Source organism: Acipenser ruthenus, chromosome 15 (genome assembly GCF_902713425.1).
Source record: "Acipenser ruthenus chromosome 15, fAciRut3.2 maternal haplotype, whole genome shotgun sequence".
NCBI lineage: Eukaryota > Metazoa > Chordata > Actinopteri > Acipenseriformes > Acipenseridae > Acipenser > Acipenser ruthenus.
The window spans coordinates 11,957,924-11,973,915 of record NC_081203.1 but is presented as its reverse complement, the minus strand read 5'-3'; the positions used below and the strand labels follow the sequence as shown (position 1 = coordinate 11,973,915).

General features: G+C 38.3%; 1 protein-coding gene across 2 annotated transcripts in view; it reads right to left on the bottom strand.

The window, feature by feature from the left end:
* The window catches only part of LOC117422689 (BMP/retinoic acid-inducible neural-specific protein 1), a 135,015-nt gene that overhangs the window by 9,191 nt on the left and 109,832 nt on the right, over positions 1 to 15,992 (bottom strand). For both annotated transcript variants that reach the window (XM_058987179.1, XM_058987178.1), the window contains 2 exons: positions 7,934 to 8,170; positions 6,328 to 6,550 (listed from right to left, as the gene is read on the bottom strand). In XM_058987179.1, coding sequence (XP_058843162.1) covers positions 6,328 to 6,550; positions 7,934 to 8,170 — 460 coding nt within the window. The remainder of the gene's footprint in view (positions 1 to 6,327; positions 6,551 to 7,933; positions 8,171 to 15,992) is intronic.

Below are 15,992 nucleotides of genomic sequence, written 5' to 3'. Positions count from 1 at the left end.
GTGACTTGAAACCTGCATGTCCCATTCAGATCATGGGCATTTTTAAACTACAAAAGCAAGGCGTCCTCAACATCAGGGTATTGAGCAAATCGGAAATGCTGACGACCTGCACCTGCAGTTCACAGGCCTGTATTATTGTATCAGAATGGTTGACAAAGTGTTCGCAGGAATGTTAAAATCTTTTTTTGTCGTGTACGGTGGTGCATTATCAACACCTCCACTTTTGCAAGGGCAATATAAGATTGTTTGCATTTCTCTGCATTATGGAAATGGCATTATGCAGGTGCACTACGGCAACTCAAAATGCATCATAAAATCAGCAGTCCCAAAACAGCACTAAAATCTGGTTGCAATTTAATTGAATACATTTCCTAATATAATTCTTTACACTCAGCTGTTTGAATTAGGGCAGTTTGTTTTATTCATTTTTTTTTCCTGGGGGAGCAAAATAATTAGCACCAACTGTACAAGTTAATTTGTATTAATTTACAATAAGCAACTGCAAAATTTGGCGGTACCTAGCAGAAAAGCCGTAGCATGAGGAAATTCATTTAATTCAAGTTTGTCTTAATGAGAATTGAGTGTATATTGTGACAAAGTGAGGCTCGTTCCTTCTGGTACAGGGCAACTTCTCTCAATTTCTGGGTTCTTGCTATTGCTGGTGGTGGATATAGGTCACATTGACAACAGACGTAGAGTTTAACAGGGGATACCTGGGTGTTTGTTTGTTCAGCAGGGCACTTTGACAAATAGCGCACTGCGTCTTTTAGAACACAAATAAAATACAAATCAAACAAAAAATAATAATAACCCCTTCAGGAGTGCTAAATAAACAATATATTTCAATTTCCTAACTTCCAGTCCGTGGGCTAATTATATATATCCCACGATTGAAAAAGGCTGAAGATTCTTCCACAAAAGCCTGTCTGCTGCATCTCTCATCCATGTTGCTCCGGCGTGTTTCCTAATTTCATCTTGCAATCTTCCTGGAGGTCTTCTTCTTGGTCGCTTTATATCTCTTGGGATCCAGTCTAGTATCTCTTTGGTCCAGCGATGGTCTGTTCTTGTTTTTTTTTTTTTTAATGCACAAGTCTTGGCATTAAAAAAAAAAAAAACACATCACAAACCATCACAAATAGCCCAGTGCATCCCTTAAGAATACACAATGCTCTTTGCTGTTGTTTGTTCCAGGAATGCAGTTTGCCTCTATGATCGAATCCTGCACGGTTCACTGCAGTGTGCAGACCAGAAGCAGACAGGCTGGAGCAGGCACGATAACCCTGCTGACATTCCAGCCCCAGCCTCCCCTCAAGGGGCTAGCAGTGTTCAGACAGCAAGCTTCTTTCTTGTGACTGGATCCTTGAAACTGGTCAACATATGTAAGAATCAAAACATAAAGGAGCAGCTTTAGCTCCAGCCAAAGTATTGTTTGGATAGAGTTAAAGATACATTTGAGTGTTTCCATCCCAGCAATAAACAACTCTCTGTGTTACATTTAATAGCACTATGTGCCTGTAATTATCCTACGGGAGTTTTTAAAGGGGTTGTAGCTAACAAAATAATTCCACAAATCTTTCCTGTTTTGTACTTTTATTAGCGACACATTTTATTGCAGTTTTGAATAACACACATGCTATAGTTTCAGTTTAAAACATATCTGGTACTACACTAGTTTAAAGAAAGCTCTCTGTTTCTGTGGCTTACTCTCAGGAAATGGGTTACACTTGCAGGGGAAGCAACTGGGTGGTTGATGACAGGAAGGAATCTTTAAAAGGTGTGCGGACAATTTAAATTGACAAAGGACGTGCAACACTATCCCAAAGCATAACATGCACACATTGAACCTAGTGTAGTACTAGATTTCATGTTTTAAAAATAAATACATGTTTGTTTCTTTCATTTCCGCACATTTGAGAACAATATAGAGAAAGTAAGTGCTACAATCACATACATACTAAAGCAGAGGAAAAAGCAATTTGGCCACTTCATGCTGGTGTTATAAAAACAAGTTTGTTCTTCATTTTACCCCTAAAAATGTGTTTCAGCGATGAGGCTGAGTTAGGAACAAACACACCCACCAAATGATTCAGCATTGTACATGGATGACATGTGGGTTGCATTTAGGGAACATCATCCACATTCAGATATTTTGCCTAAGGTATTTAGTAAACAAGGGTTAAATGGGAAATACTTCTCCCATGCCAGTCTTAACAAAATGGATAACATCTTGGAGCCACTGTTCTTGTGAGATGGCTTGTTAAATTAAAGACATATTTTTGAAGAGGGGAGCAATACTCTAGGTCAGGGAATCAAATATATTTAGTAAGCAAGCAGCAACTAAGTCCCACCCAACACAAAACAAACCAGCAAGGTTGGTTGAATACTTTGAGTCACTGTATGTATCAGGGTGCAATGGGATGTTTTTTTGTGTTATGTACAGTATTAGATGGCCTAAAAAGGAAGGAATCGGAGCTGCAAATCTCCCTCCTGACCAGAAAGGGTGCTATGTAAGGTTGGTGGTATGCTTTCCCATAGACGGGGTGACTCCATGGCAGGTGGGAACTGGGAGTCGGCCATTTTGGAGGAAGCGCGTAGCTGCGAGTTTGCTAAACAAGTCCATGTGATCAGCTGCGGGGCATGCAGTGATTTGATAGACCGCGGCGCCTGGCTGATCACAGGGAGGAGTCTGGTAGTGCAAGGGGACGCAGTTACATGAGTACAGCCCCTCACGCTGGAGTTACTAACGCACCAAAGCACTATGTCTTGTTTTTGTGCTTGTGTTGCAGAGGACTAGGAGACAGGAGCTGCAGCCATGGAGCCAGCACAGCAAACCCCCTGATTGAAGAGCACAGTTTCATGCACCATGTGTTTATTTAGTTTGAGACTGAAAACCCGGGGTATATTCCCCGGTGCCATTGCTGGTAGAGGGGCAGATTTATTATTTGATAAATAGACGTTGTGGATACTGAAAGCGCTTGTTTGGACATTCACCTGCTTACCCACACCACTCGCCTCGTGACAATGATATAAACTGCCTTGCAGACCGTTGGGAGTCAAACGTTTGAGTTCACATCCAATACTGTATATTTCCAATGGGATGGTTAAGAGTCTAGCCACGCATCACAAAATGAATGTGTCCAGCAGCTGACCAGTGTTGGTGTGGCTGTATAAAACCAGGAGGAAACGTTCAATGTGTAGGATTAGCATTCCCTGAATGCCTAGCATAGTAGAAATATTTAACATTGTATTTTTCTTTAAGTACAGTGCACAACCATAAGTAAAGTGAAGTGTACAGTATGTGTTACTAGACTTAAGACAATTCTATTCCTTACATTATTCCTTCCTGTCAGCAGCACTGTAACTATGGAAACAGGACTAGACTACATGTACCGTAGTGAAGGTTTTCTTTTCTGTCTATCACTGATATTTTTGGTCTATAAGGAAAATAAATATGTGCTAATATCACACTGTTATTAAAATGGTATTACATTTAAATGCTATCAAGTGTGATTAATAATCAGCTATATTGTGTTCACTTTGACAGTGTTCTCTGCAGTTTTACTTTTTAAAGCTGCAGTGAAACCTTGTTATCATGGCAAGTGACCAATAAAATTGGGTCTTAATAAGAGAGTACCCTAACTGTTGAAGTAAGATAACACATTAAAACCATAGTTTTATTTTTAAAAAAGTGTTTAGTTTAGCCATTTTATTCACCTGGCCAACACTTTATTGAAGAGATGTTGTTTATAAACTATTCTAATTTAATGTTTGCCTTTTTTTAAAGACAGTTTGTAGTTTATAGCTTGTTGGTCTTACTAGAGAGGTAATGTAACAGTGGTTTGTTTGGTGAATCTGGGACTGCAGATGGTGGCCTCATAATGAATACAGGGGTGGTCTTAATATTGAAGGGGAATGTACATTGCCGTCAGTCGAAGTGGGAGTGTAGAAAAGTGGCCTCAATTGTGAGGTTGTGCAAATTAAGAAAGTGTGTAGTGCGCTGAAGAATGAACACTGCAATGCACGCTCTTAAGTATACAGCATTTGTGCAGAATGTGACCATCTCCAGATTGATTGATTAATTTATTCATTTGGAGATGGTCACATGTATATAAACAATTGCTACGCGTGCTGGTTATACACCAGCACCATACTACTTTGGTTTGTTTTGTTTGTCTGTTTTGGCCAATGTGCCATTTATTTTTAGTAAGTGTTCTGTTTTATTTAAACCTTTTTATTTTACAATAAACCGGCGCATCAGTGCATTTATTTATATCCCAGTACTGCTGTCTGTGTCATCTATCTTCCAGGTCTGATGTCATAAATTCCTCTCTGTTTTTTTTAATGGGTAGACTGCTGTATGTGCAATTATTATGACAGCCTCACAATAGTAGGGCAGTGTAAATATATATTTTTTTATTTTAATTTGTATCTGTAATAAAACAAAAAAAAAGCTAATTTTTGGAAAAATAAAACAAAACATTATAAAGAATCCAAATAATTTCACGGGGCTCTATGATATTCTAAGTACTTTGGCAAATTAGCGGTGAGCTGCTTCCGCAGTCACCATCTTTTTCAGTCCCCATGGGGTTCTTCTGGGAAAAGACTGCTGCTCTTTCCAATTAGTGGACCTTCTTTGTGTCGCTGAAAGAGGTCCATTCAGTTTCCACAGCAGGCGATTCTTTTTACTTACACCTCAGAGGTGGATCCTGTACTCATGGGTAAGCAAGCACAATTAATGGCCAGCAGCACTGTACGCATCTTTGATCAGGCTCTGTAACAGGGACTTACGGCTCTCGTATACCTCTGTGTCTTCATTTCTTTTATTCAGGGAGCGTTACAGCAAAAAACTGGCAGGAGAACTACATCTTCGAAGCTGTTTAATTTTCTTCCCTACCCATGTTAAAATGACTCTCATTAACACATTCCTTGCAAATGTTATCTTCAGTTGTTTCAGTACTTTCTAAAGGTGTATATGTGTGCATACTTTTAAAAATGTTGCTGTAAATTATCACTCCTGGGTGCTTTGTTATAATAAATAGCCTGTATTTCTGCCACTCAGACATTATGGGCTAAATACCTAAATCATGTTATTCCTTACACCAAAACAAGATAAACTAATTAACAATGAGACACATATCCTAAAGTACATGCCTGAGTTATTCATGTCTGCTTAAGTAACTGTGTTGCATTGTTTATTTGAGTTAAAAGATTTGAGAAAGTAGCACTTTATTTGTGTCAGGCTCCTGTATCTAATGTGTTTATTATTACGATGAGGTGTGTCCAGCAGTGTACAATGGTCAGGCTCTAATGTGTTTATTATTATGATGAGGCGTGAGCAGTACATTTTCTGTGAAAGTGGTATTCAGTACAGAAAGCACGGTCCATTGTCTGTAATTGAAATCCTTTAAATGATATCAGGCTTCATTAACCATGAGCAAGAGGTGACAAAATAAACAATAGGGTTACCTGGCATGTGTTAACAGCATATACTGCTAGTTCTTACTTCTGTGATATGTATAATAGTTTACCCCATGTTTATACAGTACGACACATTAAAACACAGCTTGTCCAAATTGACCTCAGTGTTTTCATGCTTTACTTTTCCTGTATAGTATGTGATTTACCCTGTGGTGTACTAATCCTTTCTACACCTTGCTATGTATTTACAGCAAACCACAGTGCAGGTTTATAAAAATATATGAACAACAAGAATTCACCAGTGCCATTTAGACTATTACTATCCAAATACATTCCACAGGACAAATAAATGCATGTGTAATGCTGTTTTCTACATAGACTGCTTGTGCTAAACATCTTGGCTTAGAAACACTGTTGCAAAGACATTTAGGCATTATCTGTGAAGGATTTTCTAGCCACTGGAAACTTTGAAGAAGGATGGTAAACGAACGCGGCAGGGAGTCAATAAAATGGCAGGCAGCGCTGTGAACAAACTACTGTTGGCCATATTTCCTTCTTTCAACTGAATAAGGCAAAGTTTCATCTCTTTTAATGGACGTACAACTGTCAATTTTTTGCCACAACATGACAAGCTGCCTTGTTCGTTTTGAATTAATGATTTTGTAATATTGTATTTGTGTCTTTAGATATATGCATCAAAAACAAGATTTATAAAATCAAATTCTTCCTGCAGTTTTTTTTGTGTTATCAAACAAACAGTCTAATCAAACCACACTGCTGCGTAGAGCTAAAGCAAAACTGAAATTCACCAAAAGAATACTAAAAGCAACACATGAAGAATACTGTACCACAAATAAGCAAGCACTAATACAGGCCTTTATGGGCACTGTATGGAATGTAGAGCTTTACCTTTCTCTAGGCATCTGGTGGTTAGGATTGTGATGGCAGCGGATACTAAGGCCAAACAGTTTCCGAGCTGTGCGTTGCATTTTCAGTTTATGGGCCTCCATGGAGCTTTGCAGGAGTCTGTAGCGGGCCTGCAGATCCCAGTCATTCCCCCAGAGCTGGTGAACACTGCTGACGGGCAAGAAGTGAGTCGAAGGAAGCCTCTTGAGAAAGGATTTAAATTCATCTGAAAAATAAAAACACCACAACAAGGGGAACAGGAATATTACAATTTAGATTAAAAATTCAGAGAATGCTAAACATACCATTGCCTCTGTTTGGAAGACAATTCAATACCTTTTTGTTGTATCTGCCATTGTTAAGATGAAGTGAGTAAACCCCAATGAGTCTTGATATTTCATGTTAGAAAGTAAAGTAACTGCCCAAAACCAAATCTTAAGCTCCCAGTACGAAGCTCTTAGCTTTAGGCTACGCAATCAGTGCCAGTACAAAGCTCTTAGCTTTAGACTATGCAATCACTGGCAGTTATTTATATGAATACCTATTCAAGTGGTTAAAGTAATATTGTGCAATTGGGCAAGAAATATAACAAGTCTGTTTATTAAGTGTTAGTGCTTCCTTTTTGTTCCCTAGCAACATTACATTTTCAATGGCTTTCATCTACTTGAAACACTTTACAGGGGTGCAAATTGTGGTACCCTGGTGCTAGAGTCTAGCGCTACAGTGCCGCATGTGCACTCCTGCCTTATTATAGAGATGATCAGACTGAGAAAAATAAATCATTCTAAAAAGCAATTTTATAAGATACAATATATAGATTTATTTTTATTGTCCTCATTAACTCTAAAGAACGACAACCCTAGGATAACTAAATATAATTATCAGGATTAAAAAAAAAATTCTGGTTTGCAAGTAAAAATGTTAAGTTTGAGCAAAGTTATTTTTCCTAGACCTTAACAAAGGAATGCAGTGTTGAAAGAGGTAAAAGCTATCTTCCATTTTGATAAAACATGACTTCACTGGATAAAAGAAAATGACCTTCAATAACACATTTTGACCATTATATGCGGTTTTGGAAATCCAACCTGCAGAATGTGACCTGTGTCCCGAATGGTTTATCACGAGTTTCCTATAAAACAGTAAAAACAAGCTTTCATAAGCCTCACACTCTGGCTCTCTCGTCCCTCTGCTGTGCTCCTTCAGACGACCTCTCAGATAGAATGGAGGGATGTGAAAGTGCACCAATAAAATCAACGCATCACAAAATGTGTTTGTGTTTTATATAGGAAAATATGAAACATAAGAAATGTTGGCAATACATATCAGGTAAGAAGGAATTATTTTGTTAGCTCTTAATATTGGTATTACTTTTGTTCTTGCTCATGAAAGGCACAATTGTACCGGCTACTTTCAAGAATTATAGAAAAGGGGAGATTATGAAACTGGAATGCATTGATTTTTTTGTTTGGACGCCATTTTGGATCTTTTCTGCACAGTGGTATGCAGCTGACTGTGAGCGGTCCACTAGGGGCAATAGACTTGAAAATCACAATAATGTCAAGTGAATTACTGCAAGCCCCTTTATAATGCTTATAGGTTTGTTCTTTACCTGAATTTTCAAAGTCTTTGTAGGCCGTGGCGCATGACTCGGTCATGCCTGCCAGTGTATTCTCCATTATTTGGATGTCAGTGACTGGGCAGTTACATTGTGGGAACTCTTCATCACACTGACAGATGCACTGGCTGTTTCGACACAGGTACTCCCCTTCTCCATTGCACATGATGTAACTGAGTGCCGACTGGACAAACTTTTCCTGGAGGTATTCAGGGAAAATGACTTGCAGACCTGCAGAGGAAGAAAGACATAAGAAGTTGTTCAATAATACTAATCAATTTTATTGAGTGCCTATTGAAAAAGAGTGCTTGGCCATAAGATTGGCCGTGGAAAGTCTTAGGTATTACTTGTGGGGCCGCCGTTTCACACTCGTCACCGACCATTCCCCTATTAAGTGGCTGTATAGCCAGAAGGATAGCAACCCACGTCTTACACGCTGGTTCTTGACCCTCCAGTCTTACTGTTTTGATATGAAACACCGGGCTGGTAAGGAACATGTAAATGCTGATGTGCTATCAAGGCTGCATGATGACTCTGTTTTCTTTTCCAGTGATATGCAGCTGCAAAGGGGGAGGGAATGTGAGCCAGCTCACAAGTTTACCACCAGGAGTCGTTCATGGCAGGCTTGGTATGAGCCCACAGAGGTTGCCAGTAATGATCAGATGGACCTGTGGGCAGCATACATGCCTGCCATAACGTCAAGGAGTTAACGGGCCACAAGGCTGCAGGTGTGGTTAGGTAGGCAATTATGGTTTGACTATTGTTAGACTATCATTGGCCTTAATTGGCCCACACCTGTAGCCTGTAACAGCCAAATGCCTGGCTGGTAAAAGGGAGCATGTGCCGCCAGTCTGGTGGGTTGTTTGTTTTGTTTTCCTGCCTGAGAACCTCTGGGGTTTATCTACAGTAAGACCAGAATAGAATAGCTGGAATCAGTGTCGGATAACGTTGTCGTCTTCTGCATCTGCAATTCCCTGTTCTCTACAGGGGCTACGAGGAACGGCCCGTCCGCTGCTGGGATTCATAAAAGACTGGACTGCAGAGTAAGGGTAGGAGAAGGGTTTCCTAAAGAAGAAGCCAAGCAAGCTAGGAAAAACCCAAACCCCAGGTGGAATTACCTATTCACCAACTGGACGTGGTTATTGGTCCAGTTGGTTTACATCAGCATTTTTGTTTTGGTGGTTTTGTTTTGTTTGAAATCTTGTTTGAACTGTTTACTTTCTTTATGGACACGTCTCGATAACGCAGCTGACATTGCAGTATAAGAGCAAGCCTTATAGAATAATGGAATAAAAACTTGCTTTGTTTTGGAAACTACTGTCTGTTTTCTCTGTGTGCACCCACTCGCTCACAATATATATATATATATATATATATATATATATATATATATATATATATATATATATAGGCAATTTCCCTTAGGATTACTGTTAATTTTATTTCCTACAGCACGATACAAACAAAAATATACAAAACACTTAATCAAAGCATTAATATCGTACTGTTATACCATATACACACGCATTGCACAATAATACAAAGCAAATTAAATATCTACTTGCTGAAGCGGTTTTTATTTTAGCAGATGAGTTGTTCAGTTATAGCAAGCAGCAATGTAGCAAAAGTCACAGGGCAGCGACGTCACTTCCCTAGCAACAAGCCTCCTATGTTGGGAATGGGTTCTTTCAGTGCAGTGGGTTTGTGTATTTGAGAAAGGGCAGGAGACAAGCTGATGAGAAGCAATTACCCTCCGCAGTACGAATTAAAATGGTGTACTGCTTTTTATGCGAAAAATTTGAAAAAGCAAATCAACAAAGTTAAAAAAAATATTTACGATATATTCATAAGTGAAATAGAATTAATACACTGGGCCGCAGTCAGACGATAAATAAGTGAATTTGAAAAGTCTACAGGACAACTATTCCGGCACACTGTCTAGTGCACTGCTTCCAGTCTTCATTGAGTTTAATTTAATCCTTAACATTAAAGTTTAATGCAGCATGTAAGGCAATCCAGATGGCAAGGCTAGGAAGTTCACAATTCACTGACAGTAATATTGTGTGCTGAAAAGTTCAAAATGTCATTAACCAGAAATACATTTCCCACTCTACCTGGAACTGCTGCTCTTATACTTAAAGTTCAGCATCTCTCTCGAGGGCGTCTGTATTCTTAATGTCCATGCTGATCAAAACCACAAAGGCAGGCCCACTTTTACTTTTAAAGTTAGTTTTTAGAGCTCATATGCCGCATAGAACACAAGCTCACAGATGTATCTGGGTTTGTTTAAAATCAGTGTTGAAATGCTTTGAAACTATAGAGATCCAAAACTAACATTTCTTTTAAAAGCATGAAAAACCTCTTCTATCGTTGGTTGATCTACATCAGGGGTCTCCAACCGTGGTCCTGGAGAGCTCCTATCCAGCAGGTTTTATAGGTGTCTTTACATCATCAGTGGCTAAAGACCTGGAACACCTGTTAATTTTGACTAATTAAGCCAATAATTGGTTCAATTAAGTAACAGCGATTGGTTGAAACGAAAACCAGCAGCCACAGTAGCTCTCAAGCACCAGAGTTGGAGACCCCTGATCTACATTTCCAGGAACTTACTTAATGCGTCCCATAATTTGACTTGGCACCACCATTTTTACTTTCATTTTCACTGTATAACTAATAAAAAAAAAAAAATAAAATAAATAAATAAATAAAAATACAAAATAAAAATAATAATAATAATAATAATAATAATAATAATAATAATAATAATAATAATAATAATAATAATAATAATAATAATAGAGTGTATGTCTTCTCTGAAATGTATTATTCTATTAATAAGTATCTGTTTTTATTTATACACATTTATACACATAATGTAATTAGATCAAAAAGATCTAGTGCACAAAGAGTATTTACTGTAAATCCTTTAAACTATTTCATACACACTGCATTCACATTTACAGTATTCAGTATAACATAGCTATTTTGGGGTTATCTTTTTAAATATTTTCTATTTTCTTATATTTCGAAAGTAGGATAATGTTCAATACCTTATATTAGCATTCTAACTTTTTACCAAGTTTGAACCCTTGCACACCCACAAGGATAGAACATGCAAATCTTGTGTAACAAGGGTGAGTTACATAGGAGGTGTGGTTTTACACATCAAAAATGTCTGTTACTTCCTGGTATTTATTCACTTCCTGTACTGAAGGTCACATGGTTTGATTTTAGCTAGACCATGGGTCAGCAATCAGAGTACAGGAAGTGAATACATTCCCAGCAAGAGGAGATAAACATATTTTAAAATACTGGATATTACTCCTTTAACTAGAATAGAGTGGATGACAGGCTATTAGGTTTGTCAGCAATTGAAATCATTCTGCCAGAACTGCATTATCATACTCTCTCTGCCTCTCATATGTTCCAGTTAGCTCCATCCCAAAGGCAGCCTGTCACAAACTACTTCGAAAGGAACTCATTCATACCCTAATCACACTAGCTAAATAATGTGCAATCAACACGCATTGAAACAACATGGTTGACATTCACTACACCAATAATTAATTGGGTAGTGTGAACAGGGTAAACGAAAGAAGGGTCCCTTTGAGCAATGAACAGGTTTATTTCTGTTTTAATTAGGGATCCCAGCTGGAACCAAAAACAGAATTAACCAACGGTAAATGTAAAGTACCGTGCAGTGACTATGAATTAACCAAAGGTAAATGTAAAGTACTCAGCGGTGACTATAAATTAACCAACGGTAAATGTAAGTAAGTGGTGACTATGAATGATGCTGTTTTTGTTGTTGTAGGTTTTAATTGGTACAATGTAGTTATCATTTGTGGAAAACATGCTGGCAGTATTCAGAATCTGATTGACACTACAGTATCAGAGTAGACTAGCATTATCATCTGATGGTTTACTCACTCACATGCCGGACAGCTTTCACTTTTTAAGCCCCTCATACTTACAATTAGAAACCATGAAGCCAATCAAAACACTAGAGTTTAGAACTACCATGGACAACATTCTAAAAGACATAGGTAACAACATGAACGATTTATCATTGAAACATTGGTAAAAAAATTGGGAGGGGGGTAGAATCTCAGTATACACACTTTACATGTGGAATATGATGCGTAGCAGTTCTGGTTTCTGATTAATAATGTCCCTGGCATGTATGATGAAGCAGAATCTGTGCAAGTCGAAGCCACATTTTCCCAAGTTAGCTGGTACTGTGCTGACGGAAATAGTATCTACAGAAGGTATGAACATGACATCAGCAGAAAACAAGCCAGGTTTATTCAACTTGAAATCATAAAATGAAAAGACAATTGACATCGGGAGACACGTCAAAAATCACAATGGACATTTCCATCAATGTGTTCCATATAAGTTTACCAACTAAAGCATTACCATTTTCTGTCAAAAAAGATTGTTGGCGTTATGCAGTGTTTTAGTTGATGGAGAGACAGCAGGAAGTCACCAATACATAGCTTTCTGCAACAAACAGTGTTAGTCCAGCAAAGCACAGCGCTCTGACAAACTCATGAACACAGTCCTTCTGCGCTCTCTTATTAAAGCATGTGTAAAAGCTCCATGAATGGACTGCTTGTCTCTCAGTTCACTTTATTGTTTTAGGTTAATGTGTTGCTTATTTTTCAGTATGTTCTTTTATTGTCAGTGTGGACATGTACCTCAGTGCAGCAGTATTTGGAGCGCTATGCATCCTCTGCCTCATCTGACCCACTTCTATTTTTGCTTTTTGTATACTTGAAAACTTTTTTTTTTTTTTTTAATATTCATAAAACTGATTTATGTGTTTTCTCCCCATTCCTCATCCACTAAAAATATTATATTTTTGTGCAAGTATTTTAATTTAGTTTTTGATCAAGATAGTAGTTACCATGCCCAGCAGTTGCTACAATAATTAGACTTTGATTGGCCAATGTAATCAGGTGATAATGTGTTTGTGAAGTGACAGAGAACCACGTTTGAACGTTGTTTTGATCCTCTGATGTCTAAAAGTCTGCTGTATCCTAGGATACAGTGTAGGGCTGCTTATTACAATGTCAGAGTCAAAATAAAACAGCATTTCAATCAAAGTATTGTGTATTTCCTAGGAATAGTACCAGGAAAATATTGAATAAGAGACAAAAATCGGTTAAAAAAAAAAAAATTCTGTAATTTTTCGGTAAAATTCGGAATAAACCGCAAACGTGGAACACTAATTATAGTACATAGCAGGGGTGGCATGAGCCGCATACTAAAATGTTCATATGGCGAAGAGCCGCAAGACACATACTGTAAAACATGAAATGTCTGCGAGCAAGACATTTTAAATTCTAGCATTGTTTTAAAACATGTTTTGAATTCTCTCAAGCATTATAACGGAGTCTTGCACTTACTCTGTGCAGTACAGTAGTTATCGCTTGATGGCAGCAAAACACACAAGAACAAGCAAGAACATTGCAGAGCCTTGCAGCTTATGTCATTTTTATTGTACAGTAGCTCTACAGTGTATTAAACTTTAAATGAAACACTATGGAGTTTTTACATTATTTGTTTAAACTGTATGTATTATGCACTTTAAATAAAATGTATTCAGTTAATGTAAAGAGAAATACAATAACTGCCCTGATTTCACCAAAAACACCACATAAAAAGACATGACGTGACATGACATGACATGACAAGCTCTTCCCTTGAAGATCTAAATGCTCGGTTTTAAAAACAAAAAGCTTCTTTTGTATGACTGGTTTGTGGATGACAAATGCACTATTTATTTTGAAAGTGATTTCAGTACCTGCTCATGACATCATGCAAGATATGTAAAGACTACAGTTTGTAAGCAATTTGTTGCCGATGAGACACAGAGGTTTACCACTGTTTTCAGTGAAAGCAAACTCGTCCTCCTATTCTGGCTTAAAGCCTCATACTTTTTGTATTACTTGTGGAGGGTTTGCTCAATGCCACTGTCTCCACAAAACGAACAAGCACTTAATTCAAAATGATGAAATTCACTTTCAACTGCACATCCGACTTTCACTCGATGTGATCGAAATACTCATGCACCAGCGAGCAGTGTCGAAGATCATCAATGATAAAATGTCAGTGAACATGCAGGCTCAAAGAAACTGAAGATAGAGGGGAGAGAACAACGAATAATAACCACAAATGAATACAGAGAACAAAAAGAATAAACTCGTTTTGTTTATTTAAACTTTCTCTCTTTTCTTTTCATTTACGTTTAATATTCTTTCTTCAGTTCATTCGAGCCGCAAAGTGTGAGTCACCCAGCATTTCACCGGGAGCTGCTCTTGAACTGCCCGCAGCTGCAGTTTGGCACCTCTGGTACAAAGTGTGAGTCACCCAGCATTTCACCGGGAGCTGCTCTTGAACTGCCCGCAGCTGCAGTTTGGCACCTCTGGTACAAAGGGTGAGTCACCCAGCATTTCACCGGGAGCTGCTCTTGAACTGCCCAGAGCTGCAGTTTGGCACCTCTGGTACAAAGTGTCTCTTTCTGCTTCGCTTTGAGATCCTAAGAGACAGGGTACTTTCTACCGTTTCTGATACAGACCAGTTTTAAATAATTACAACTACATTGTAACTTTAGATAGTGCTGGTGATATTATTTTGTAATGTGTCTCTCATTTTAAAAACATGATTGTCCTTTATTTGTAGCTGACTTAGTTTGGTTGTGTGCTGATGCTATCGTCCAAAACACCCTTGAAAATGACATGGGGTTCTTATCCTGGTTACATAAACAAGAATGGAACTGAATGTCAGACTAGAACCTTGCATAGCAGCTTACAGTTTGTCGATGCTGATGAGTCTGCCTCTTAGAACCTCGTGAAACTTTGTCATCTCCTCCTTAAATGTGTTTACAGCAACTACCCCTGGGACATGGCTGATATGCTTTACTTCCATTACCAATTAACTGTCTATTGCAAGCACACAATTCACTGACTAATTATTTAACTTACTGATGCAATAGAGCACTTAAATAGACATTTCTTGTGTGCTGCATTAAATCACGGCAAGGACCCAATCCCTCTCATATAACAAAATAAAAGAATTGTACTGTGAAAAAGCAATCTGCCGTCATGGCAGCTAGGACTGCTCTACAGTAAACATACATAATCACAAGGGTTACACAGTTAATGCACAATTAACTCAACAGCACACACACGTCTTAAGTGGGGCAATCACAGAGTCATTATTTCAATTATCCATGCAAAAAATTACCTAACTAGGCATTTCAATCGGTTTCTCAAGATCTCAGCAAACCACGATCCCTTAAAACATTTTGTGTTTTGAATTAAACAAAAACAAGATGAGAAAAGAGACCATGTTGATAGCATAACATGACTGGCCATAGATACATCTGCTAGTACTACTGACATAAGCACTCGGAAATGCAGAGTATTTCTTTCAATGGAGAGCTGGATGATTGTGTGCATGTAAACGTGTGACTATGGAAATCATTATATATGTATTGTTACAAACACTGGGTTCTGGTATTGCCGGTATTATTATGTACAAAATAGAAAGGTCTTATTTTTATGCCATAACAGTGGCTACGTTTAGTGATATGTCGTGTAAACAATGAGAGAAAGAGCGGCTTTGGCACCTTGGTTTGTGCAAATAATATCTCTCATATTAGCACAGAACCAGTGCCCCTCCTTAGTTGTCATACCAGTCTTGAACCCATGTACGCCTTCCTTACCCTACACTCACCTCCCTCCCACCTTCACTCAGAGTCCCACACATACCCCAATGAAACACAATTACATTGACTGGCCAAACAATTAGTGATTGTAAGTAAAATGAGAAAATCACCTGGTCAACACTGTATGTAAATTGATTCAGTCATTCAGTGTGCCATGAGATCTACTGGAATAAGCTTTGAGAGAAGTGTGCAACTATTCATAAACAGTCATTGGAAAGCATAAAAGATCTCATAGACTTTGCAAGGGGCATAAAAGGTGGTGCCTGTACAGTTGGCTTGTCCCTCAGCATAGTGGCTGCATTGACCCTGGGGATTCGT